Raw genomic sequence first — 13,356 nt, forward strand, 5'->3', positions numbered from 1 at the left:
CCACTGGTGTCTTTCAAGCTGCTACCCCACTGCTGGTTCTCAGAGTGAGTGAATCTGAGGAAGTCTGTGTATGGGTTCTTTAAGAGAAACTGCTTGGAACTAACTCCAAGAATTTGTTTCACTGACTCAATCCCTGCTGGTTTTTGCACCGAGAAGTTAGGGGGACTTATTTTCCTGGCACTGGAACCTGGGGATAGGGGAACTGTTGTGGGACTGGACTCCTTGCTCCAGAGATATCCATCATGAAATTTTATCGACCACATGTGGGTGTGGGACCATCCTGTTCCCCATCTCCAACCGTCCTACCAGTCTGGATGGATGTGGTTTCCTTAATTCTGTAGTTGTCAGACTTCCATTCAACTGGATTTCTGACTGTTCTGAATGGTTGTTGTTCTATAGTTTAGTGGTGATTTTGATATGTCCACGCAAGGAGGCGAGCTGTGTTTACCTATGCCACCATCCTGACCAAAAGTCTCCCCTATCTCAGTTTTCAACATGCCTTCCTCACTGAGCTTAATCATTTTTAGCTTTTGATTTAACATGAAAGATGTGCAATTCTTCCTTTCACTTGAGTACTTAGAAGCCATTATGTAGTTATCCATCAATCTAATTTCAATATGGTTATGGGCTCAGCACACTTCCGCTGTGCAACTATGATGCTGATTTCAATACTGTTATGTCTCAGAGAATAGGAAGGCCCAAGAAGAGGAAGATAAATGGGGGAATGGTTGATGGGTCGAGCAGTCAGAACACACACAACATTTATCAATTAAGTTCAGCATCCTATGTGGGTGTAATTTGTGGTGCCTCAATATTTACAATAGTAACATCAAAAATTACTGATCACAGATTGCCATAACAAATATATTAATAATTTAAAAGTTTGAAATATTGCAGGAATTAACAAAATGTGACAGAGACATGAAGTGAGAAAATGTTGTTGGAAAAATGGTGCCAATAGACTTGCTCAACACTGAATTGCCATAAACTTCAATTTGTAAAAATCACATTATCTGAGAAGTACAATAAAGCAAAATGCAATAAAATGAGGTATGCCTGTATTTAGAAAATAACAATTGCTAGAAATAAGCATGAGTTCCACAAAGAATACCATAGCAAACAAAAGTATCCATTTTGGATAACATTACCAGATGTGACTACTAAAAAAGTGAGTGCATTCTTGGGTTGTTCTCGATACAAGCATAGTATATAGACAACACTTACTTTTAATGTTCCTTACAGTCAAAATTGTAAAAGTTTTTATGTATCTGTGATTTGGATAGCCATTATCTGGACATGGACAAAAGTTAAAATATGGTTACCCAATTTATATCCATGGCACATGTTTATATTTCTGGTACCAGCGACAATTTTGTTTATGGAATGTTTCATCCATTTCAAGTTTGTGTTCAACTTCATAAGCCATTTGGCAAAATTTGATCTTACTTTTGGGATATTTACTTTTGAAGACAATCACAATATATGTCAGTCAGACTTTCAACTGTAATCTTTAAATCTATTATGAGTTTATCCAATAAGTCACATGGTCATAGTCATCAATTTATAGGTATTCATGGATGAAATACCTTTTGTAGGATTAATAAGCCCCAAATTTTTGTCAGATGAAGTCAGTTATATGAATAAAAGGACTTTTGGACTCCTATAGCTAAAAACAATCATCTCACTTCCAATAAAAAAGCATTAGTGTCATGTAAAATAGCTAAGTCAGACATTCTAGTGTACAGAAACACTAATAAATTTAACTGTATATGCTTTTGCAAGATACTACATTATGACACTCTTATATGTAAGCAAAGACTTTTGGCACTTGCTTTTAAGATTTATCTCCTCGGATAATTTGAAATTTAAATTGTCTTACCTCAGCTTCCATGAGTTTTGTGAAGTTTGACTGTGCTCCAATATAGTATGAAATGCCTTTTGACGCACCCTCCAGAGTTGCACCTCGTATTAACAGGATGAGTAAAACAACATAGGGGAAAATAGCTGTAAAATATACCACCTATCAAGAAAAGCAATCAAAAGTTAACATCATTTTAAAAATAATGGTATACAGTTGTATAGAAATAAAGTCATTAACCAGTTGAGATTAGCAAAATGAAGTATCAAAAATTTCATAAGGTTATTAATAAATCTGATGACACCAATAACAAAGTTGGCATAATTTCCTCTTCTTGTTGTCACCACTCTCAAACGATCCATTTTTCAAGCATTCTCATGTATGAAACAGTATTTCCCAGGTTCTCGTTGTAAATACACAACATATCAGCAATGATAACTTGGAATCCAGATGGAGTATTTTCCAAAATATATCTTTATAAATGCCTGAGGGGACTGAATATTGCCTCTTGGTAAATTAGTGGATTGAGTTGGGAAGGAAAATGATTTCAAACCCTGCAATGGTTAGTATATACTCAGTCCCCAAGGAGAAGGAAAATAATCTCCTAGAAGATGTCCAAATCCCATGAAAGCTGATTAAAGTAAACAGTAGACACTTATTATTATCATCCTTAAAGCTACCATTAATACAATTTGGCAGCACAGGTACAAGCACACTGCTTGTGTCCTAGATAAAACATGATTCCAAATGAGCAGATTGCCTTTGAGGCTGGTTTTTCATTAATGTGGGTGATTTCTTTGATCCATAGATGTTCTATATTTGATAATATGCCCAAGGAGACAATTTAAACGAGTCATCCAGAGGCCAATAAAAATTAATGCATTGGGTTAATGGCCTTTAATGGATTCTTTCAATATTAACATCAAAAAGGAACCAAGGGTTTCATAAATGTGAAGTTGAAACATTATTTTTAGAACGTTCCACTGACTTTGTGATGTTCACAATATTTTTGTGATCTAATAGTGTGTCTCATCACAACTTAACATTAATTAAATGTGCCAGATATTGAACCAAGGATACCAATATAGTGTCCACAGTTATTCCTCTCCTCTGTTTTTAAGGAAAGTTTACTATAGTAGATATAAACATGTAAACATTCACTTTTCTGGGTACTGTACAATGCTCATAGAGAAAATTTCATGTTGTTCTCTGAAATTACCGTGATGCTTTCTGAAAGTTTAAAAAGTAAAACAATGAAGGGGGAAATCATAATGTTTTTCATAAGAGGACTGCTAAGAGAGAGACTTCTGAGCCAATTTTAACAAACTTGAAGAGAATGATTAAATAGTTTTTTTCTATTTCTTCCATCTAGGGAAATCATGATATAATTACCCTATTGAACAAAGATCTGAACTTTTAAAACCAAACATTGCAGTATATGATGCTTATATATTCAAGATGCTTATTTAAATAGTAGGACAGAAAATATAAATATATACTTGCAAACCACAGAACACTGTATCAGCTAAAAAGGTACAAATTTTAAGTAATTGCACAACTCTAGTGTTAATTTGTGCTTATTTTGTTTTATTTTTAACAATAGCGGTGATCTTGTGTATTTTTTGGATTTAGACTGCCTACTTAGAAAGCCTTTCACACATATGAATGTTCCCAATATGGAAAAAATCATGCATTTGATAATGCTCATAATTGAACTATAATGATATTGGAAAACAGCTCCATCGCTCTCTAATGTGTTTTCCGAATTACCTTGCCAGAAGACTTGATTCCTTTAAATAGTGCTGCACCAACTATGAGCCAAGCCAGAAGAAGACAAAGTGCTAAATACCACACAACTTGTCCAGTCTCATCCATTCCATTTGAGCGTTGGAGTGCCACTTTGCTGAAAACACATAAGCCCTTTTATGAACACAGAATCACTTAATGCATTGAATTTTGTCATATTTTATCCAGGAGGAAGCCTCATGAGTATGTTATGTTATTAATACATCAATGTCATATGAGCCTTTTATTGATACTGTTGTATGGAGGGGAAGAAGTAGCTCAATGAAAAGCCAGGCTCTCTGACTTTAGGCTTAAGTGTGGTCAATCCAAAGTTCTAAACCTTAAAATAAAAGATGTATTGATTCTTTTAGCTATAATTTTCCCCTAATATTTCAAAGTTCCATTATGTTATTGTCTTTTTCTCAGGTTAAAATAATAGACATCATTTAAAGTAGCAGCAAATGTTTTCTTATTCATTATACTTGTACTTATCATCAAATATAAATAGTCCCATTATTTATAACTTTTCAAAGACTTTCTGTAAGAATCTATGATTTCCACCAGGAACTTGTATGGATCTAGGATTTTAATTCTTAACTTGATGTTTAGGAATATTTAAGATTCAAATTTTAAAAGGGTCACAAAAGAGCATTAACAAGTAAATGAGAAAGAACTCAGAGCAATAGATAGTAAAGGAAATTAGGTCAGGGTGAAATGTTGCTATACAGTCGTCGGCAGCCGTCCATCTCGAGAGACGATGGTGTAGCTTCTTAAGAGTCTATCTGCACCGCCGAGAATGGCTGTGCAGTCCGACTCGGGAGTGACACGGTATCTGTCTCCTCCCGTGTTGAATCGACATCTTGCGATGACGCTGGAGTGTCCTCTCCAGTGAAGCTGAAGCTACAGAGCCTGGGCAGGGTGATATGGAGGATCTGCTGTTGCCCATGCAGCAGACCCCCCCTCTCTTCGCAGCTGAAGGATCCAAGGGAAAGACGGAGTCAATACAGCTTGGCTTCAGGTGCGCCGCAGGAGTTGCCGGTGTTGACTACAACGTCAAACCGCCTTAGGGACTCCGGCTCCGGATTTTCTGTCGGGGTTTACTCCCTTAGCCTTTCCCCTGAAGAGGTATGCCGCAAGGCAGCGGAGGTTTTTTGGAATCAGAGTTTTCCTTCTCTGATGTGCCCTGACTGGAAGATCGAACCAGCGACACTTAGCTCGCAGGCCGACGCTCAATCCACTGAGCCAAACCAGCCAGGGTTATGCTATACAGTAAAGAATATAAAAAGAGAACATTTCAAGTTAATAAAAGTAAATATAACTCAAAATATCTCTTTCTACCATATAGTGACAATTTTTTGCAAAAAGGATAATAATGAGTTGCAGCCTTAAATAGCAATTTTACCCCAAAATTACTGATCTCCCAACTGTTTATCATTAGAACTTGCTAATTACAGTCTAAAATTTGAATATTTTTTCTTCAAAGCAATGGCCTAATTTACAATTAGTAAGTGCTAAATAAATTATTACTGGCAGTGTTGCACCCATTTATACAACTACCTTATAAATGATAATTTGTTGACTATGAGCTATTTTGGGGTTACTACTGCTCACACAGGATAGGTAAATATTGTAGTCAAATGGAATAGAATTTGCTCTGCTTCCTTTTCTTTCTACTTATATGAGTTAAGAACAGAACTCATTGATATTTTATGGTTATTTATTAAAAAAATCTTTTTAGTACCATCTATTTAAGAAGTAGATCATCTAGGATACTTACTTCCAATATTGTTCACTGGGAAGTTGCCCTGGCTGATAAACTTCACTTCCATTGATGCAGGTAAAATTGTTGGTGTTGACCCAGGTTTTATTCACATGGATGATTGCCCCCATTACTGTACTCACATTGCAATGAGTTACTAAAAATTATAAAAAAGAATGCACACACAAACAGGTACTTAGTTTTAGTAGAGTACTACCCTGGAAAAAAATTTAATGGTAAAATATATAAAGTACTGTCTAAATTGTTACTTGGTGAAGGTGAGGTAAAAATCATACAAATGGAAAAGATATGCACAGTCAGTATCTTAAACCTTTTCTATTAAGCTGGGGTAAGTATGCAAATATCTTCCCTTTTAAACTATGATTATATTTATGGTCATGACAGCTATAAAGTAATAATAATTTCAGGTGGGATTTAGTGCTCTAAGGGACTTTTAGTATGTGGTCTTATTTAACTTATATGGAAAATGACACATTGAAATTCCTAAGAAATGTTCAATCTTTATCACTTAATCCTCTGATACACAAAGGCAATCCCAGTGGTAATAGTCTACAATATTGGTGCTACGTTATTCCAAAGATTAGCAATACTCACTGTCTCCTGAAACACGCTATGACTATCAGGGACAGAGTTATCTCTTTTCATCACCTTCCATTGTCTTTTTATCCTTCCTGCCCATAGCTTAGGTCTGCAAGAAGTGCTTCTAGTAGTGTTTAGCCTTACCGCCTGTCCTGAGAAATTAACATTGCTTTAACCAATTTTGAGGTTATGAAACTTTATTCTGTGTTTTTTTAAAATATTTTATTTATTTTTAGAGAGAGGGGAATGGAGGGAGAGAAACATCAATGTGTGAGAGAAACATCGATCAGTTGGCTCTAGTACTCCCCCAACAGGGGACCTGGCCTGCAACTGGGCATTAAACCAGCAACCTTTTGGTTCACAGGCCGGTGCTCAATCCACTGAGCACACCAGCGAAGGTGCTTTATTCTATTTTTATCAGTAACCTATGGCTCACTTAAAGCTCCTGAATTGGTTAAAATAATTTAACATTTTAATTTTATTATAAAATATAAAAAATAAGACAGAGTTAACAATGTTTTCAAAAATAAATAAATAAATTTTACCTATAGGTGATCTGCTACAGTTTGAATCTGCCCAATGAGAACAAGTTTTCCATGGTAGTTCACTTTGGAAAGAAGCAAACATATAGTAAAGACTGTAGGCAATTATGACATTGTAATAGATGGTCACAAAAATGGATATCAGGACCATTGTAATTCCCACACCTGAAAAGCAGAACAATTTAAATTAAAAATCAGTAAGTGAAGTTTATTTTGCTAATTCATAAAAAAGCTGCATCACAATTTCCACAAAATGTATTTTAAAATGAGAAGGCTATTTCAAACTTTTTTTTTTTAGAGTACAGAGGAAATACTAGCATCTGAATAGCTTTCCTCGCAAATTTAAAATTATTTTGATAATTGGCTTTCTGAGACAGTTTTTAGTTCATTAGAAAAAGGTACTAAGATCAAGGGTAAGTCCATTACTCTTTCTTATGAAGTCTATAAATTCTTGTCAGAGTGGGTACTATTCTTTAAAAACAAAACAGAGAAGAGCTATTCAAAGCTCATATCCTATTGACTCACTGACCAATACTTACATTTTGATCTATAAACCAACATTTTGACAAGTAAAAGATAAAACTGAGCATACTGAATGTAACTCCTATGGTTAAGACTAGCTTTTGAGGTAATTTCTTTAATATTCCATCACAATATACTGTTCCCATCACTATAACTTTTTTTTGATGATGCATTGAGCCTTTTATGAATAGTTTTCAGTTGCTAGAACATACCAAATTAGATGTGATTTTCAGATAAAAAGGCTCTTTGATGTTTAATAACAGTCAAGGTATTAAAATTTTTTTTTACTGGTGTCTTATTCTGTTAGGAACATCCAAAAATATGTGACCTGCCTTTCAATTTTTCTGAATGAGGCATTGAAAAACATATGCAAATGTAAGAAGGCAAAGATCACCTGAAATAGCAAATGTCAGAGCCATGAAGTGACTGCACAGCAGGACCATGTGCCAGGAGAATTGAAAAGGTGAAAATAGGAAAAGAATGAAACCCTTACAACCATCTCTAATACCTTCCTTACTCCTTCCATATCTGCAGTCTGAGACAACCAGAGATAGAAATTAACATTTGATTTTTAATTCTACAGTAGCAGGTAGGCAGGGGAGAAAAGTATGCTTCTTTGCCTTTAACCTGTCCAAATCTTATCTTAAACAGTTTTATTCCACATAGTGAGGAAAACTATATGCACAAATAGGCCAGGAGGTACAATAGGGAAAGCATTTTAATACCAACCTTGAAATAATGGAAGAATTCTCCAAACTGAAACTGGACCTAAGCTAGCAAATTGTCCCAGAGAACACTCTAGGAAGAACAAAGGTAAACCTGCCAATGCTAGCATAATCGTATAAGGGATCAAGAAAGCACCTAGAAAATGCAAAAAAAAGAAGAACAAAAGCACTATTATATCTCAAAATCTTGATGGCATTTTGACAAACAGTGTAACATTTTGAAAGCATTCTTATATAGTAAAATCAGAGTACTGGGTTTAGGCCCCAACTTTACTACTTTCTGGGAGAAAGTCCTTGATTCTCTAAACCTTGGATTCCTCATCTATGAAATGGGGATGCCAGGACATAAGTCCTCACTTGACATCCTTTATAGGTTCTGCGACTTTAAGCAAAATGGCATATAATAAAACCAATTGTATCCATTTTGCTAATTTTAATAAAACTAACTGATATAAACCAGAGGTAAGTTCCTATGGCATTTCATCAATGTTATAACAAAACAACATTGAGCAAAATGACATTATTCAAGTTCTGGCTAAATTTCATAATGAAGTTGTTGTGATTATCAAAAACAATAGCGCATAAAAAGCAAACCAGAGGAGTTGAATGATCATAGATTTTGGAGCCAGATAGAACTAGGTTTATATCCTGGTTTCACCATTTACTAATTAGTTATGTGGCCTGGGACAATTTACTTAACTTCTGAACTTTGTGGTCTTCATAAATAGGAAGAATAACGTGTACCAACTCATCAGTGTGTAGTAAGGGCTTAATTACAGAACCTATGAGAAAACACTTGGTAAAATGGCAGGCACATAACATATGTTCAAAATTAGTTTCCCTCATTTCTCCTTTAAAAATAAATGGTCTATTTTTAAGACAGAGGGTGCACATGTTAAATGTGATTCAGAGTAGAAGTCATTGCAGTTAAAATCATCATTCTCCAAACAGTTATAAGGGTCTTCATTCAATATAATAAGAAATTTATTGTTTTTGTTAGAAGAGACTAAACTTTTGAGATGCACTTAGAGTTAACTTTCAATTTCATAAGGCCTAATTATCTTCCATTTACATTATCCAGACTCCTTTTTAATTTTTTAAAAAATCTTTTATTTTTTTTTCCTGGCCACTTTTGGAGCATAATATTGCTCATTAGAACTTTTATTACATTGTGGGTAAAATCAGGGACATAATGCTAAACATATTGATCAAGTATTCTAGAAGTCTGAACAAAGTTTAGTAAGATGTGAGGATCAGTGGATGAAAATGGGCTCTTGGATTATGTACATTTCATTTACCATGTTACATTTTTTCTCATGTATTTTTCATATTATGACACTGTAACATCACACCTTGAAATTTTCCAACTCTCAAAATATATTCTACTATAAATAATGAGACAATAAGTACTTGTCAAGTACAAGTTACTAGTCAAGAAAACATAGGGACAAAAATGTTTTTACAGATGTTGCAATATGCATACCATCATTACTGTGACTAATAGAAGTATAAATCCTGCCAATGATAAATATTTAAAGAAAACATAATACAAAATATTCCTGTTTAAATATAAGAGTAATCAAAGGCTCACTAGCCCAGTGTAGATAGGTTTTAGGGGGGAAGAAAAAGAATTATTTTCCTCAGTGTTATATGTGACTTTTTATGCATTATATTTTTAAGTTATTAATAACAACCATAGTGGTAAATTGTTAACACAATACAGTGGTAACAAATCCATAATACCACTGACTTAGACCTTAAGGTCTAAGTTAAAAAGAATCTATTTGTAAAAATGAGTCCAGATTTTAGTATATTTTTTAATTCAACTGACCATAATTTTTCTAATTGGCTCTATTAACATTTGATAAATTTGACCATATGTTTAAAATTGGCTCTACTAACATTTGACAAATTTGGATTTTATGTTCATCTTCTTCCCTTGGGCAAAAAAGAAAAAGAAGCAAGTGAAAGAGCCTAGATCACCCATTACCTAAATGATGTGATCTTTAAAAACTGAGAGCCCATATAATGTATTAATTATTAGAGAAAATGATTGAAAGAGATAATGGCATACAATAAGTAATACTATTTCTGTTTTGGCTTTCTTTTAAAATTCTCTATTAAACCTAGTCTAATATGGTTCCTGGGAATTGATGGCAACTACTGGGTCTATGTATGATGTTGAGTCACAGGGAATTTGTTATTCTAACCTGAATACCAGAGTCTAGAAAGGAGCCTGAATGCTTCTCTTCATTACACTAGACTTTAGGACATAGACACCAAAGACATTGTGATTTCTGACCCATTTTCTTGTTCAAACTTACACCAGATTATCACAAGAAAACTTCATGACTAAATGACATAGGCTCTAGATAGGGGAATTTTTTTGCCAGCAACAGAAAGCTTTTAATAAACAGAGCTTCTTTCTTAAGTCTCTGAAGGCCACTATGAATCTTTTAATGCAACCAATTAACAAGGAATATAAGATTGAAATATCACCACACAAAATCCTATTGTAGCAAGAAAAATAATTACAGTGGCACAGTTTCACTGGTACCCAATTATGAAATAAAAGGGCATGTCACCTCTATACTCCTAAGAGAACCTGTAATTACAAGTATATAAAATATGGCGTAAGTGAAAAGCTGTTTTGACATTACTAGAGAATTATGCAATTCATTCTGTATCCCTTTGTGTGTCATCTCAGAGTTATTTTTTTCTTCTTATTCTAATTGAGTCTTCCTAAATGATTTCTGGGGTATAAACAGCATTATTTTGCAGAAATTAAATACCTAGTCTTGAATTCAATTCTATTGTATTTTAGAAGGATCTTCTACATAATCAATTCAATTAGGAACACATGTAACTGAATATTGCAGCTCAAAATACTAAATCTTTAATTACTTTTTAATCAATTGCTTCCACACTTAAATATCAAAAATGCAATCTTACTCCATTTATACAGACAATTTACTTGAGTTTCTTATTTGACCTAGAATTTACTGTCTTTTGCTTAGATACAGCTATATATTAAGCAGAACAGCAACATCTGAACAGATTATCACAGTAACGTATGAATTAAGAAGTGTAAGTCATAGTTGAAGATTACATAGGCTCTCAAATCAGAAACTCAGAAGTGCTAAATATACAACTTTGATCATGCTTACATCTGAAGATTTTGTAACGCCACCCTCCTAACTTAAGCTGGCAACTTACAGTCTAATAATGAATGCAGTATGCTTGTTTCCCATCCTCCCACTAATCCAAAACATCATATACCTTTCCTCAGTTCTTAAAATATCCCCAAAGGCCGTACAGCACCCTACTTAAAACTGGAGGGGAAAGAAGTGGGTGGAGAGAAATACCTCCGCCATTGTTGTAGGTCAAATATGGGAATCTCCATACATTCCCCAATCCAACTGCATATCCAACCATAGAGAGAAGATAATCCGATTTTTTGGACCAGTTGCCACGGTCTTGATTCTCATCATTTTCACCAACATGGAAATTCTCAGATGAAACTGTCACTTTCTGGAGAAGGGAAAATATCAACAGCTTGTTTTTCTATTATTAAAAATTCCACAGAAGCATAATTTGACAAATCCATAGTGACAGTGAGAGACAGAGAAACAGACAGACACAGACACAGACACAGACACAGAGAGAACCCTAAAGCCATAGAACCGGAGCCAAGGGGAATGCTATCCAAGGTTGGGGAGATTTCTGCTAATGGCTGCTTTTACTTGACAATATTTACCTCTTGAAATGAAAAAGCTCTGTAGGCAGATTTTTTTTTTAACTCCTCCTTCAGGTTAGATCATCCAAATTTTAGTAGAAAGGTTCCATGTGGCACACAGCATGAAGGGCAAATGGAAGTGGACAAATATGTTTTGAAATACGAAAGTCTTTGCAATGAATTAGGTAAAAATCAACACTCTTGAGATCATAGAAGAGTTTTGGGAAGTATCAACGATAGCTTCCAGGGAAAAAAAAGAAGGAAAGAAAGAAAAAAGAGAAAAGAAAGGAGAAGAAAGAGGGAGGAAGGGAGAAATTCATAGACTCCTTTTCCTGTAGTCTGATAATTTTGGATGTTTGGCATTAAGGGAAGTTTAACTTTGCCCCCTATCTTGGGGAGTAAAATCAATGCTTTTCTGAAAGCCACAGGACAGTATTCAGAGATAATTTCCCCTGTCCCACCAGGTGGAGCAGCTGTCTCTCCAGCCCAGAGGAGATGGGTTATCTTTCAACCTGTTAACTGCTCTGGGGTATGGAGGGTTCCTCGGGTCAGATAAGGACAGTGTATTTTCTCATTTTCCTCCAGCACATGGACGCAGTCTGGAGAGGAACAGGAAACAGGGTTTTCGGGGCACACTCAAGGCAGAAGCTGAGGTGCCCCTGGCTTCTAGCTACCAGAGTAAGAGCTGTTCTATTTTGCCTCTCCTCTATGAGGACATGTGAGGCTCGCCGGAAGGCAGTTGAACAGAAATGTGGAGAAAAAGAAGAAGCCACAGAAAGCAAAGTTTTCCTTCCCAGGCCCTCCACAGCTCCACTTCTCCCGGATCCCTACCTCTTTCCCTCTGCACTTGAAGAAGCTGGGACACTTCAACTTGTCCATTGTTCACTCACTGCCTCTGCTCTCTCCGCCTTGCCTCGCAGTCTGGCTGAGCTCCACTGGTGGCAGGTGCACACTCCCCCGTTGCTACCTGCCAGAGTGAGCCACTTTGTCCAGGGGTGGGACCATTTATGGAGCGAAGTTCTCTCCTCCCCCTCCGGGGCGATCTCTCCTGTCAATTACTGGAAGGGACCGAAGCGAGGATCTGGGATTTCCCCAGGTAAACTGGCAGGTAGCAATCCCCTGCCCAGCCCCAGGAAAGGGCTGGGCTGTGAGAGAGCGGGATCAGCCTGAGCTAGGACGATTGACAGCTTTTGACTCACAGCCCAGCAGGTGCTTTAGCGATCTCACCTGCTTTCCCAGTTTCCCTGCTTCCTCCTAGCCTACTCACTTACTTTGGTCTCTGTCCTAGGGCCTAAGTGCTGATCTCTACTGGTGCTGGAGGGGGCAAGCGTTAGGGTTAGTACCGTCTGTGGGGTCCATTCTGTTCCCCAAGATTTTCATGAATAGACCATAAGGCCGTGGGCCCTGGGATTACCCAAAGTTTTGCCCTCACTAGAAAGCACTTGATCCCCTGAGGCAAACGCTGCTCCCAGAGGAAAAGCTCCTGAATTGGGCACCTTGATAAGCAGCCAACTGAAATACGATTACTCAGCTGGCTCTGCCTGAAAAGAGCAACTTTGAGCCTATGTCTTAGGCACCTTTCTCAGCCTTCACTATAGCATTGCCGTTTACAGGGATTGCTTTGTGTAGTACTTCAAAGCCAAACAAAAACAAACCGTTGAGAAGGTTTGTGGGAAATTCTAACCCTAACAAAGGATTCCACTTTGCAAGAAAGGCGAGGTCTAGAACTTAAACTATGAGGAAGCATCTTAGCTTGCTTGGGGAAGGGGGGAATTATTATAATGCTTCTTACTGATATAGCACCGTTTAATCAGAAACTCAAAGGATTT

The 13,356-nt window shown here is 36.3% G+C and overlaps 1 protein-coding gene across 1 annotated transcript in view; it reads right to left on the reverse strand.

Moving 5' to 3' along the window:
- SLC6A14 (solute carrier family 6 member 14) overlaps window positions 1-12,611 on the reverse strand; it is a 31,691-nt gene extending 19,080 nt beyond the window's left edge. The window contains exons 1-7 of the mRNA XM_090264933.1: window positions 12,359-12,611; window positions 11,157-11,322; window positions 7,796-7,927; window positions 6,548-6,709; window positions 5,421-5,559; window positions 3,629-3,761; window positions 1,880-2,020 (exon numbers count right to left, since the gene is read on the reverse strand). Coding sequence (XP_090121059.1) covers window positions 1,880-2,020; window positions 3,629-3,761; window positions 5,421-5,559; window positions 6,548-6,709; window positions 7,796-7,927; window positions 11,157-11,322; window positions 12,359-12,406 — 921 coding nt within the window. The 5' untranslated portion in view covers window positions 12,407-12,611. The remainder of the gene's footprint in view (window positions 1-1,879; window positions 2,021-3,628; window positions 3,762-5,420; window positions 5,560-6,547; window positions 6,710-7,795; window positions 7,928-11,156; window positions 11,323-12,358) is intronic.
- Between the last annotated feature and the right edge of the window lie 745 nt (window positions 12,612-13,356).

This window comes from Furipterus horrens, unplaced genomic scaffold (assembly GCF_987537825.1).
Source record: "Furipterus horrens unplaced genomic scaffold, mFurHor1.1.pri manual_scaffold_17, whole genome shotgun sequence".
NCBI lineage: Eukaryota > Metazoa > Chordata > Mammalia > Chiroptera > Furipteridae > Furipterus > Furipterus horrens.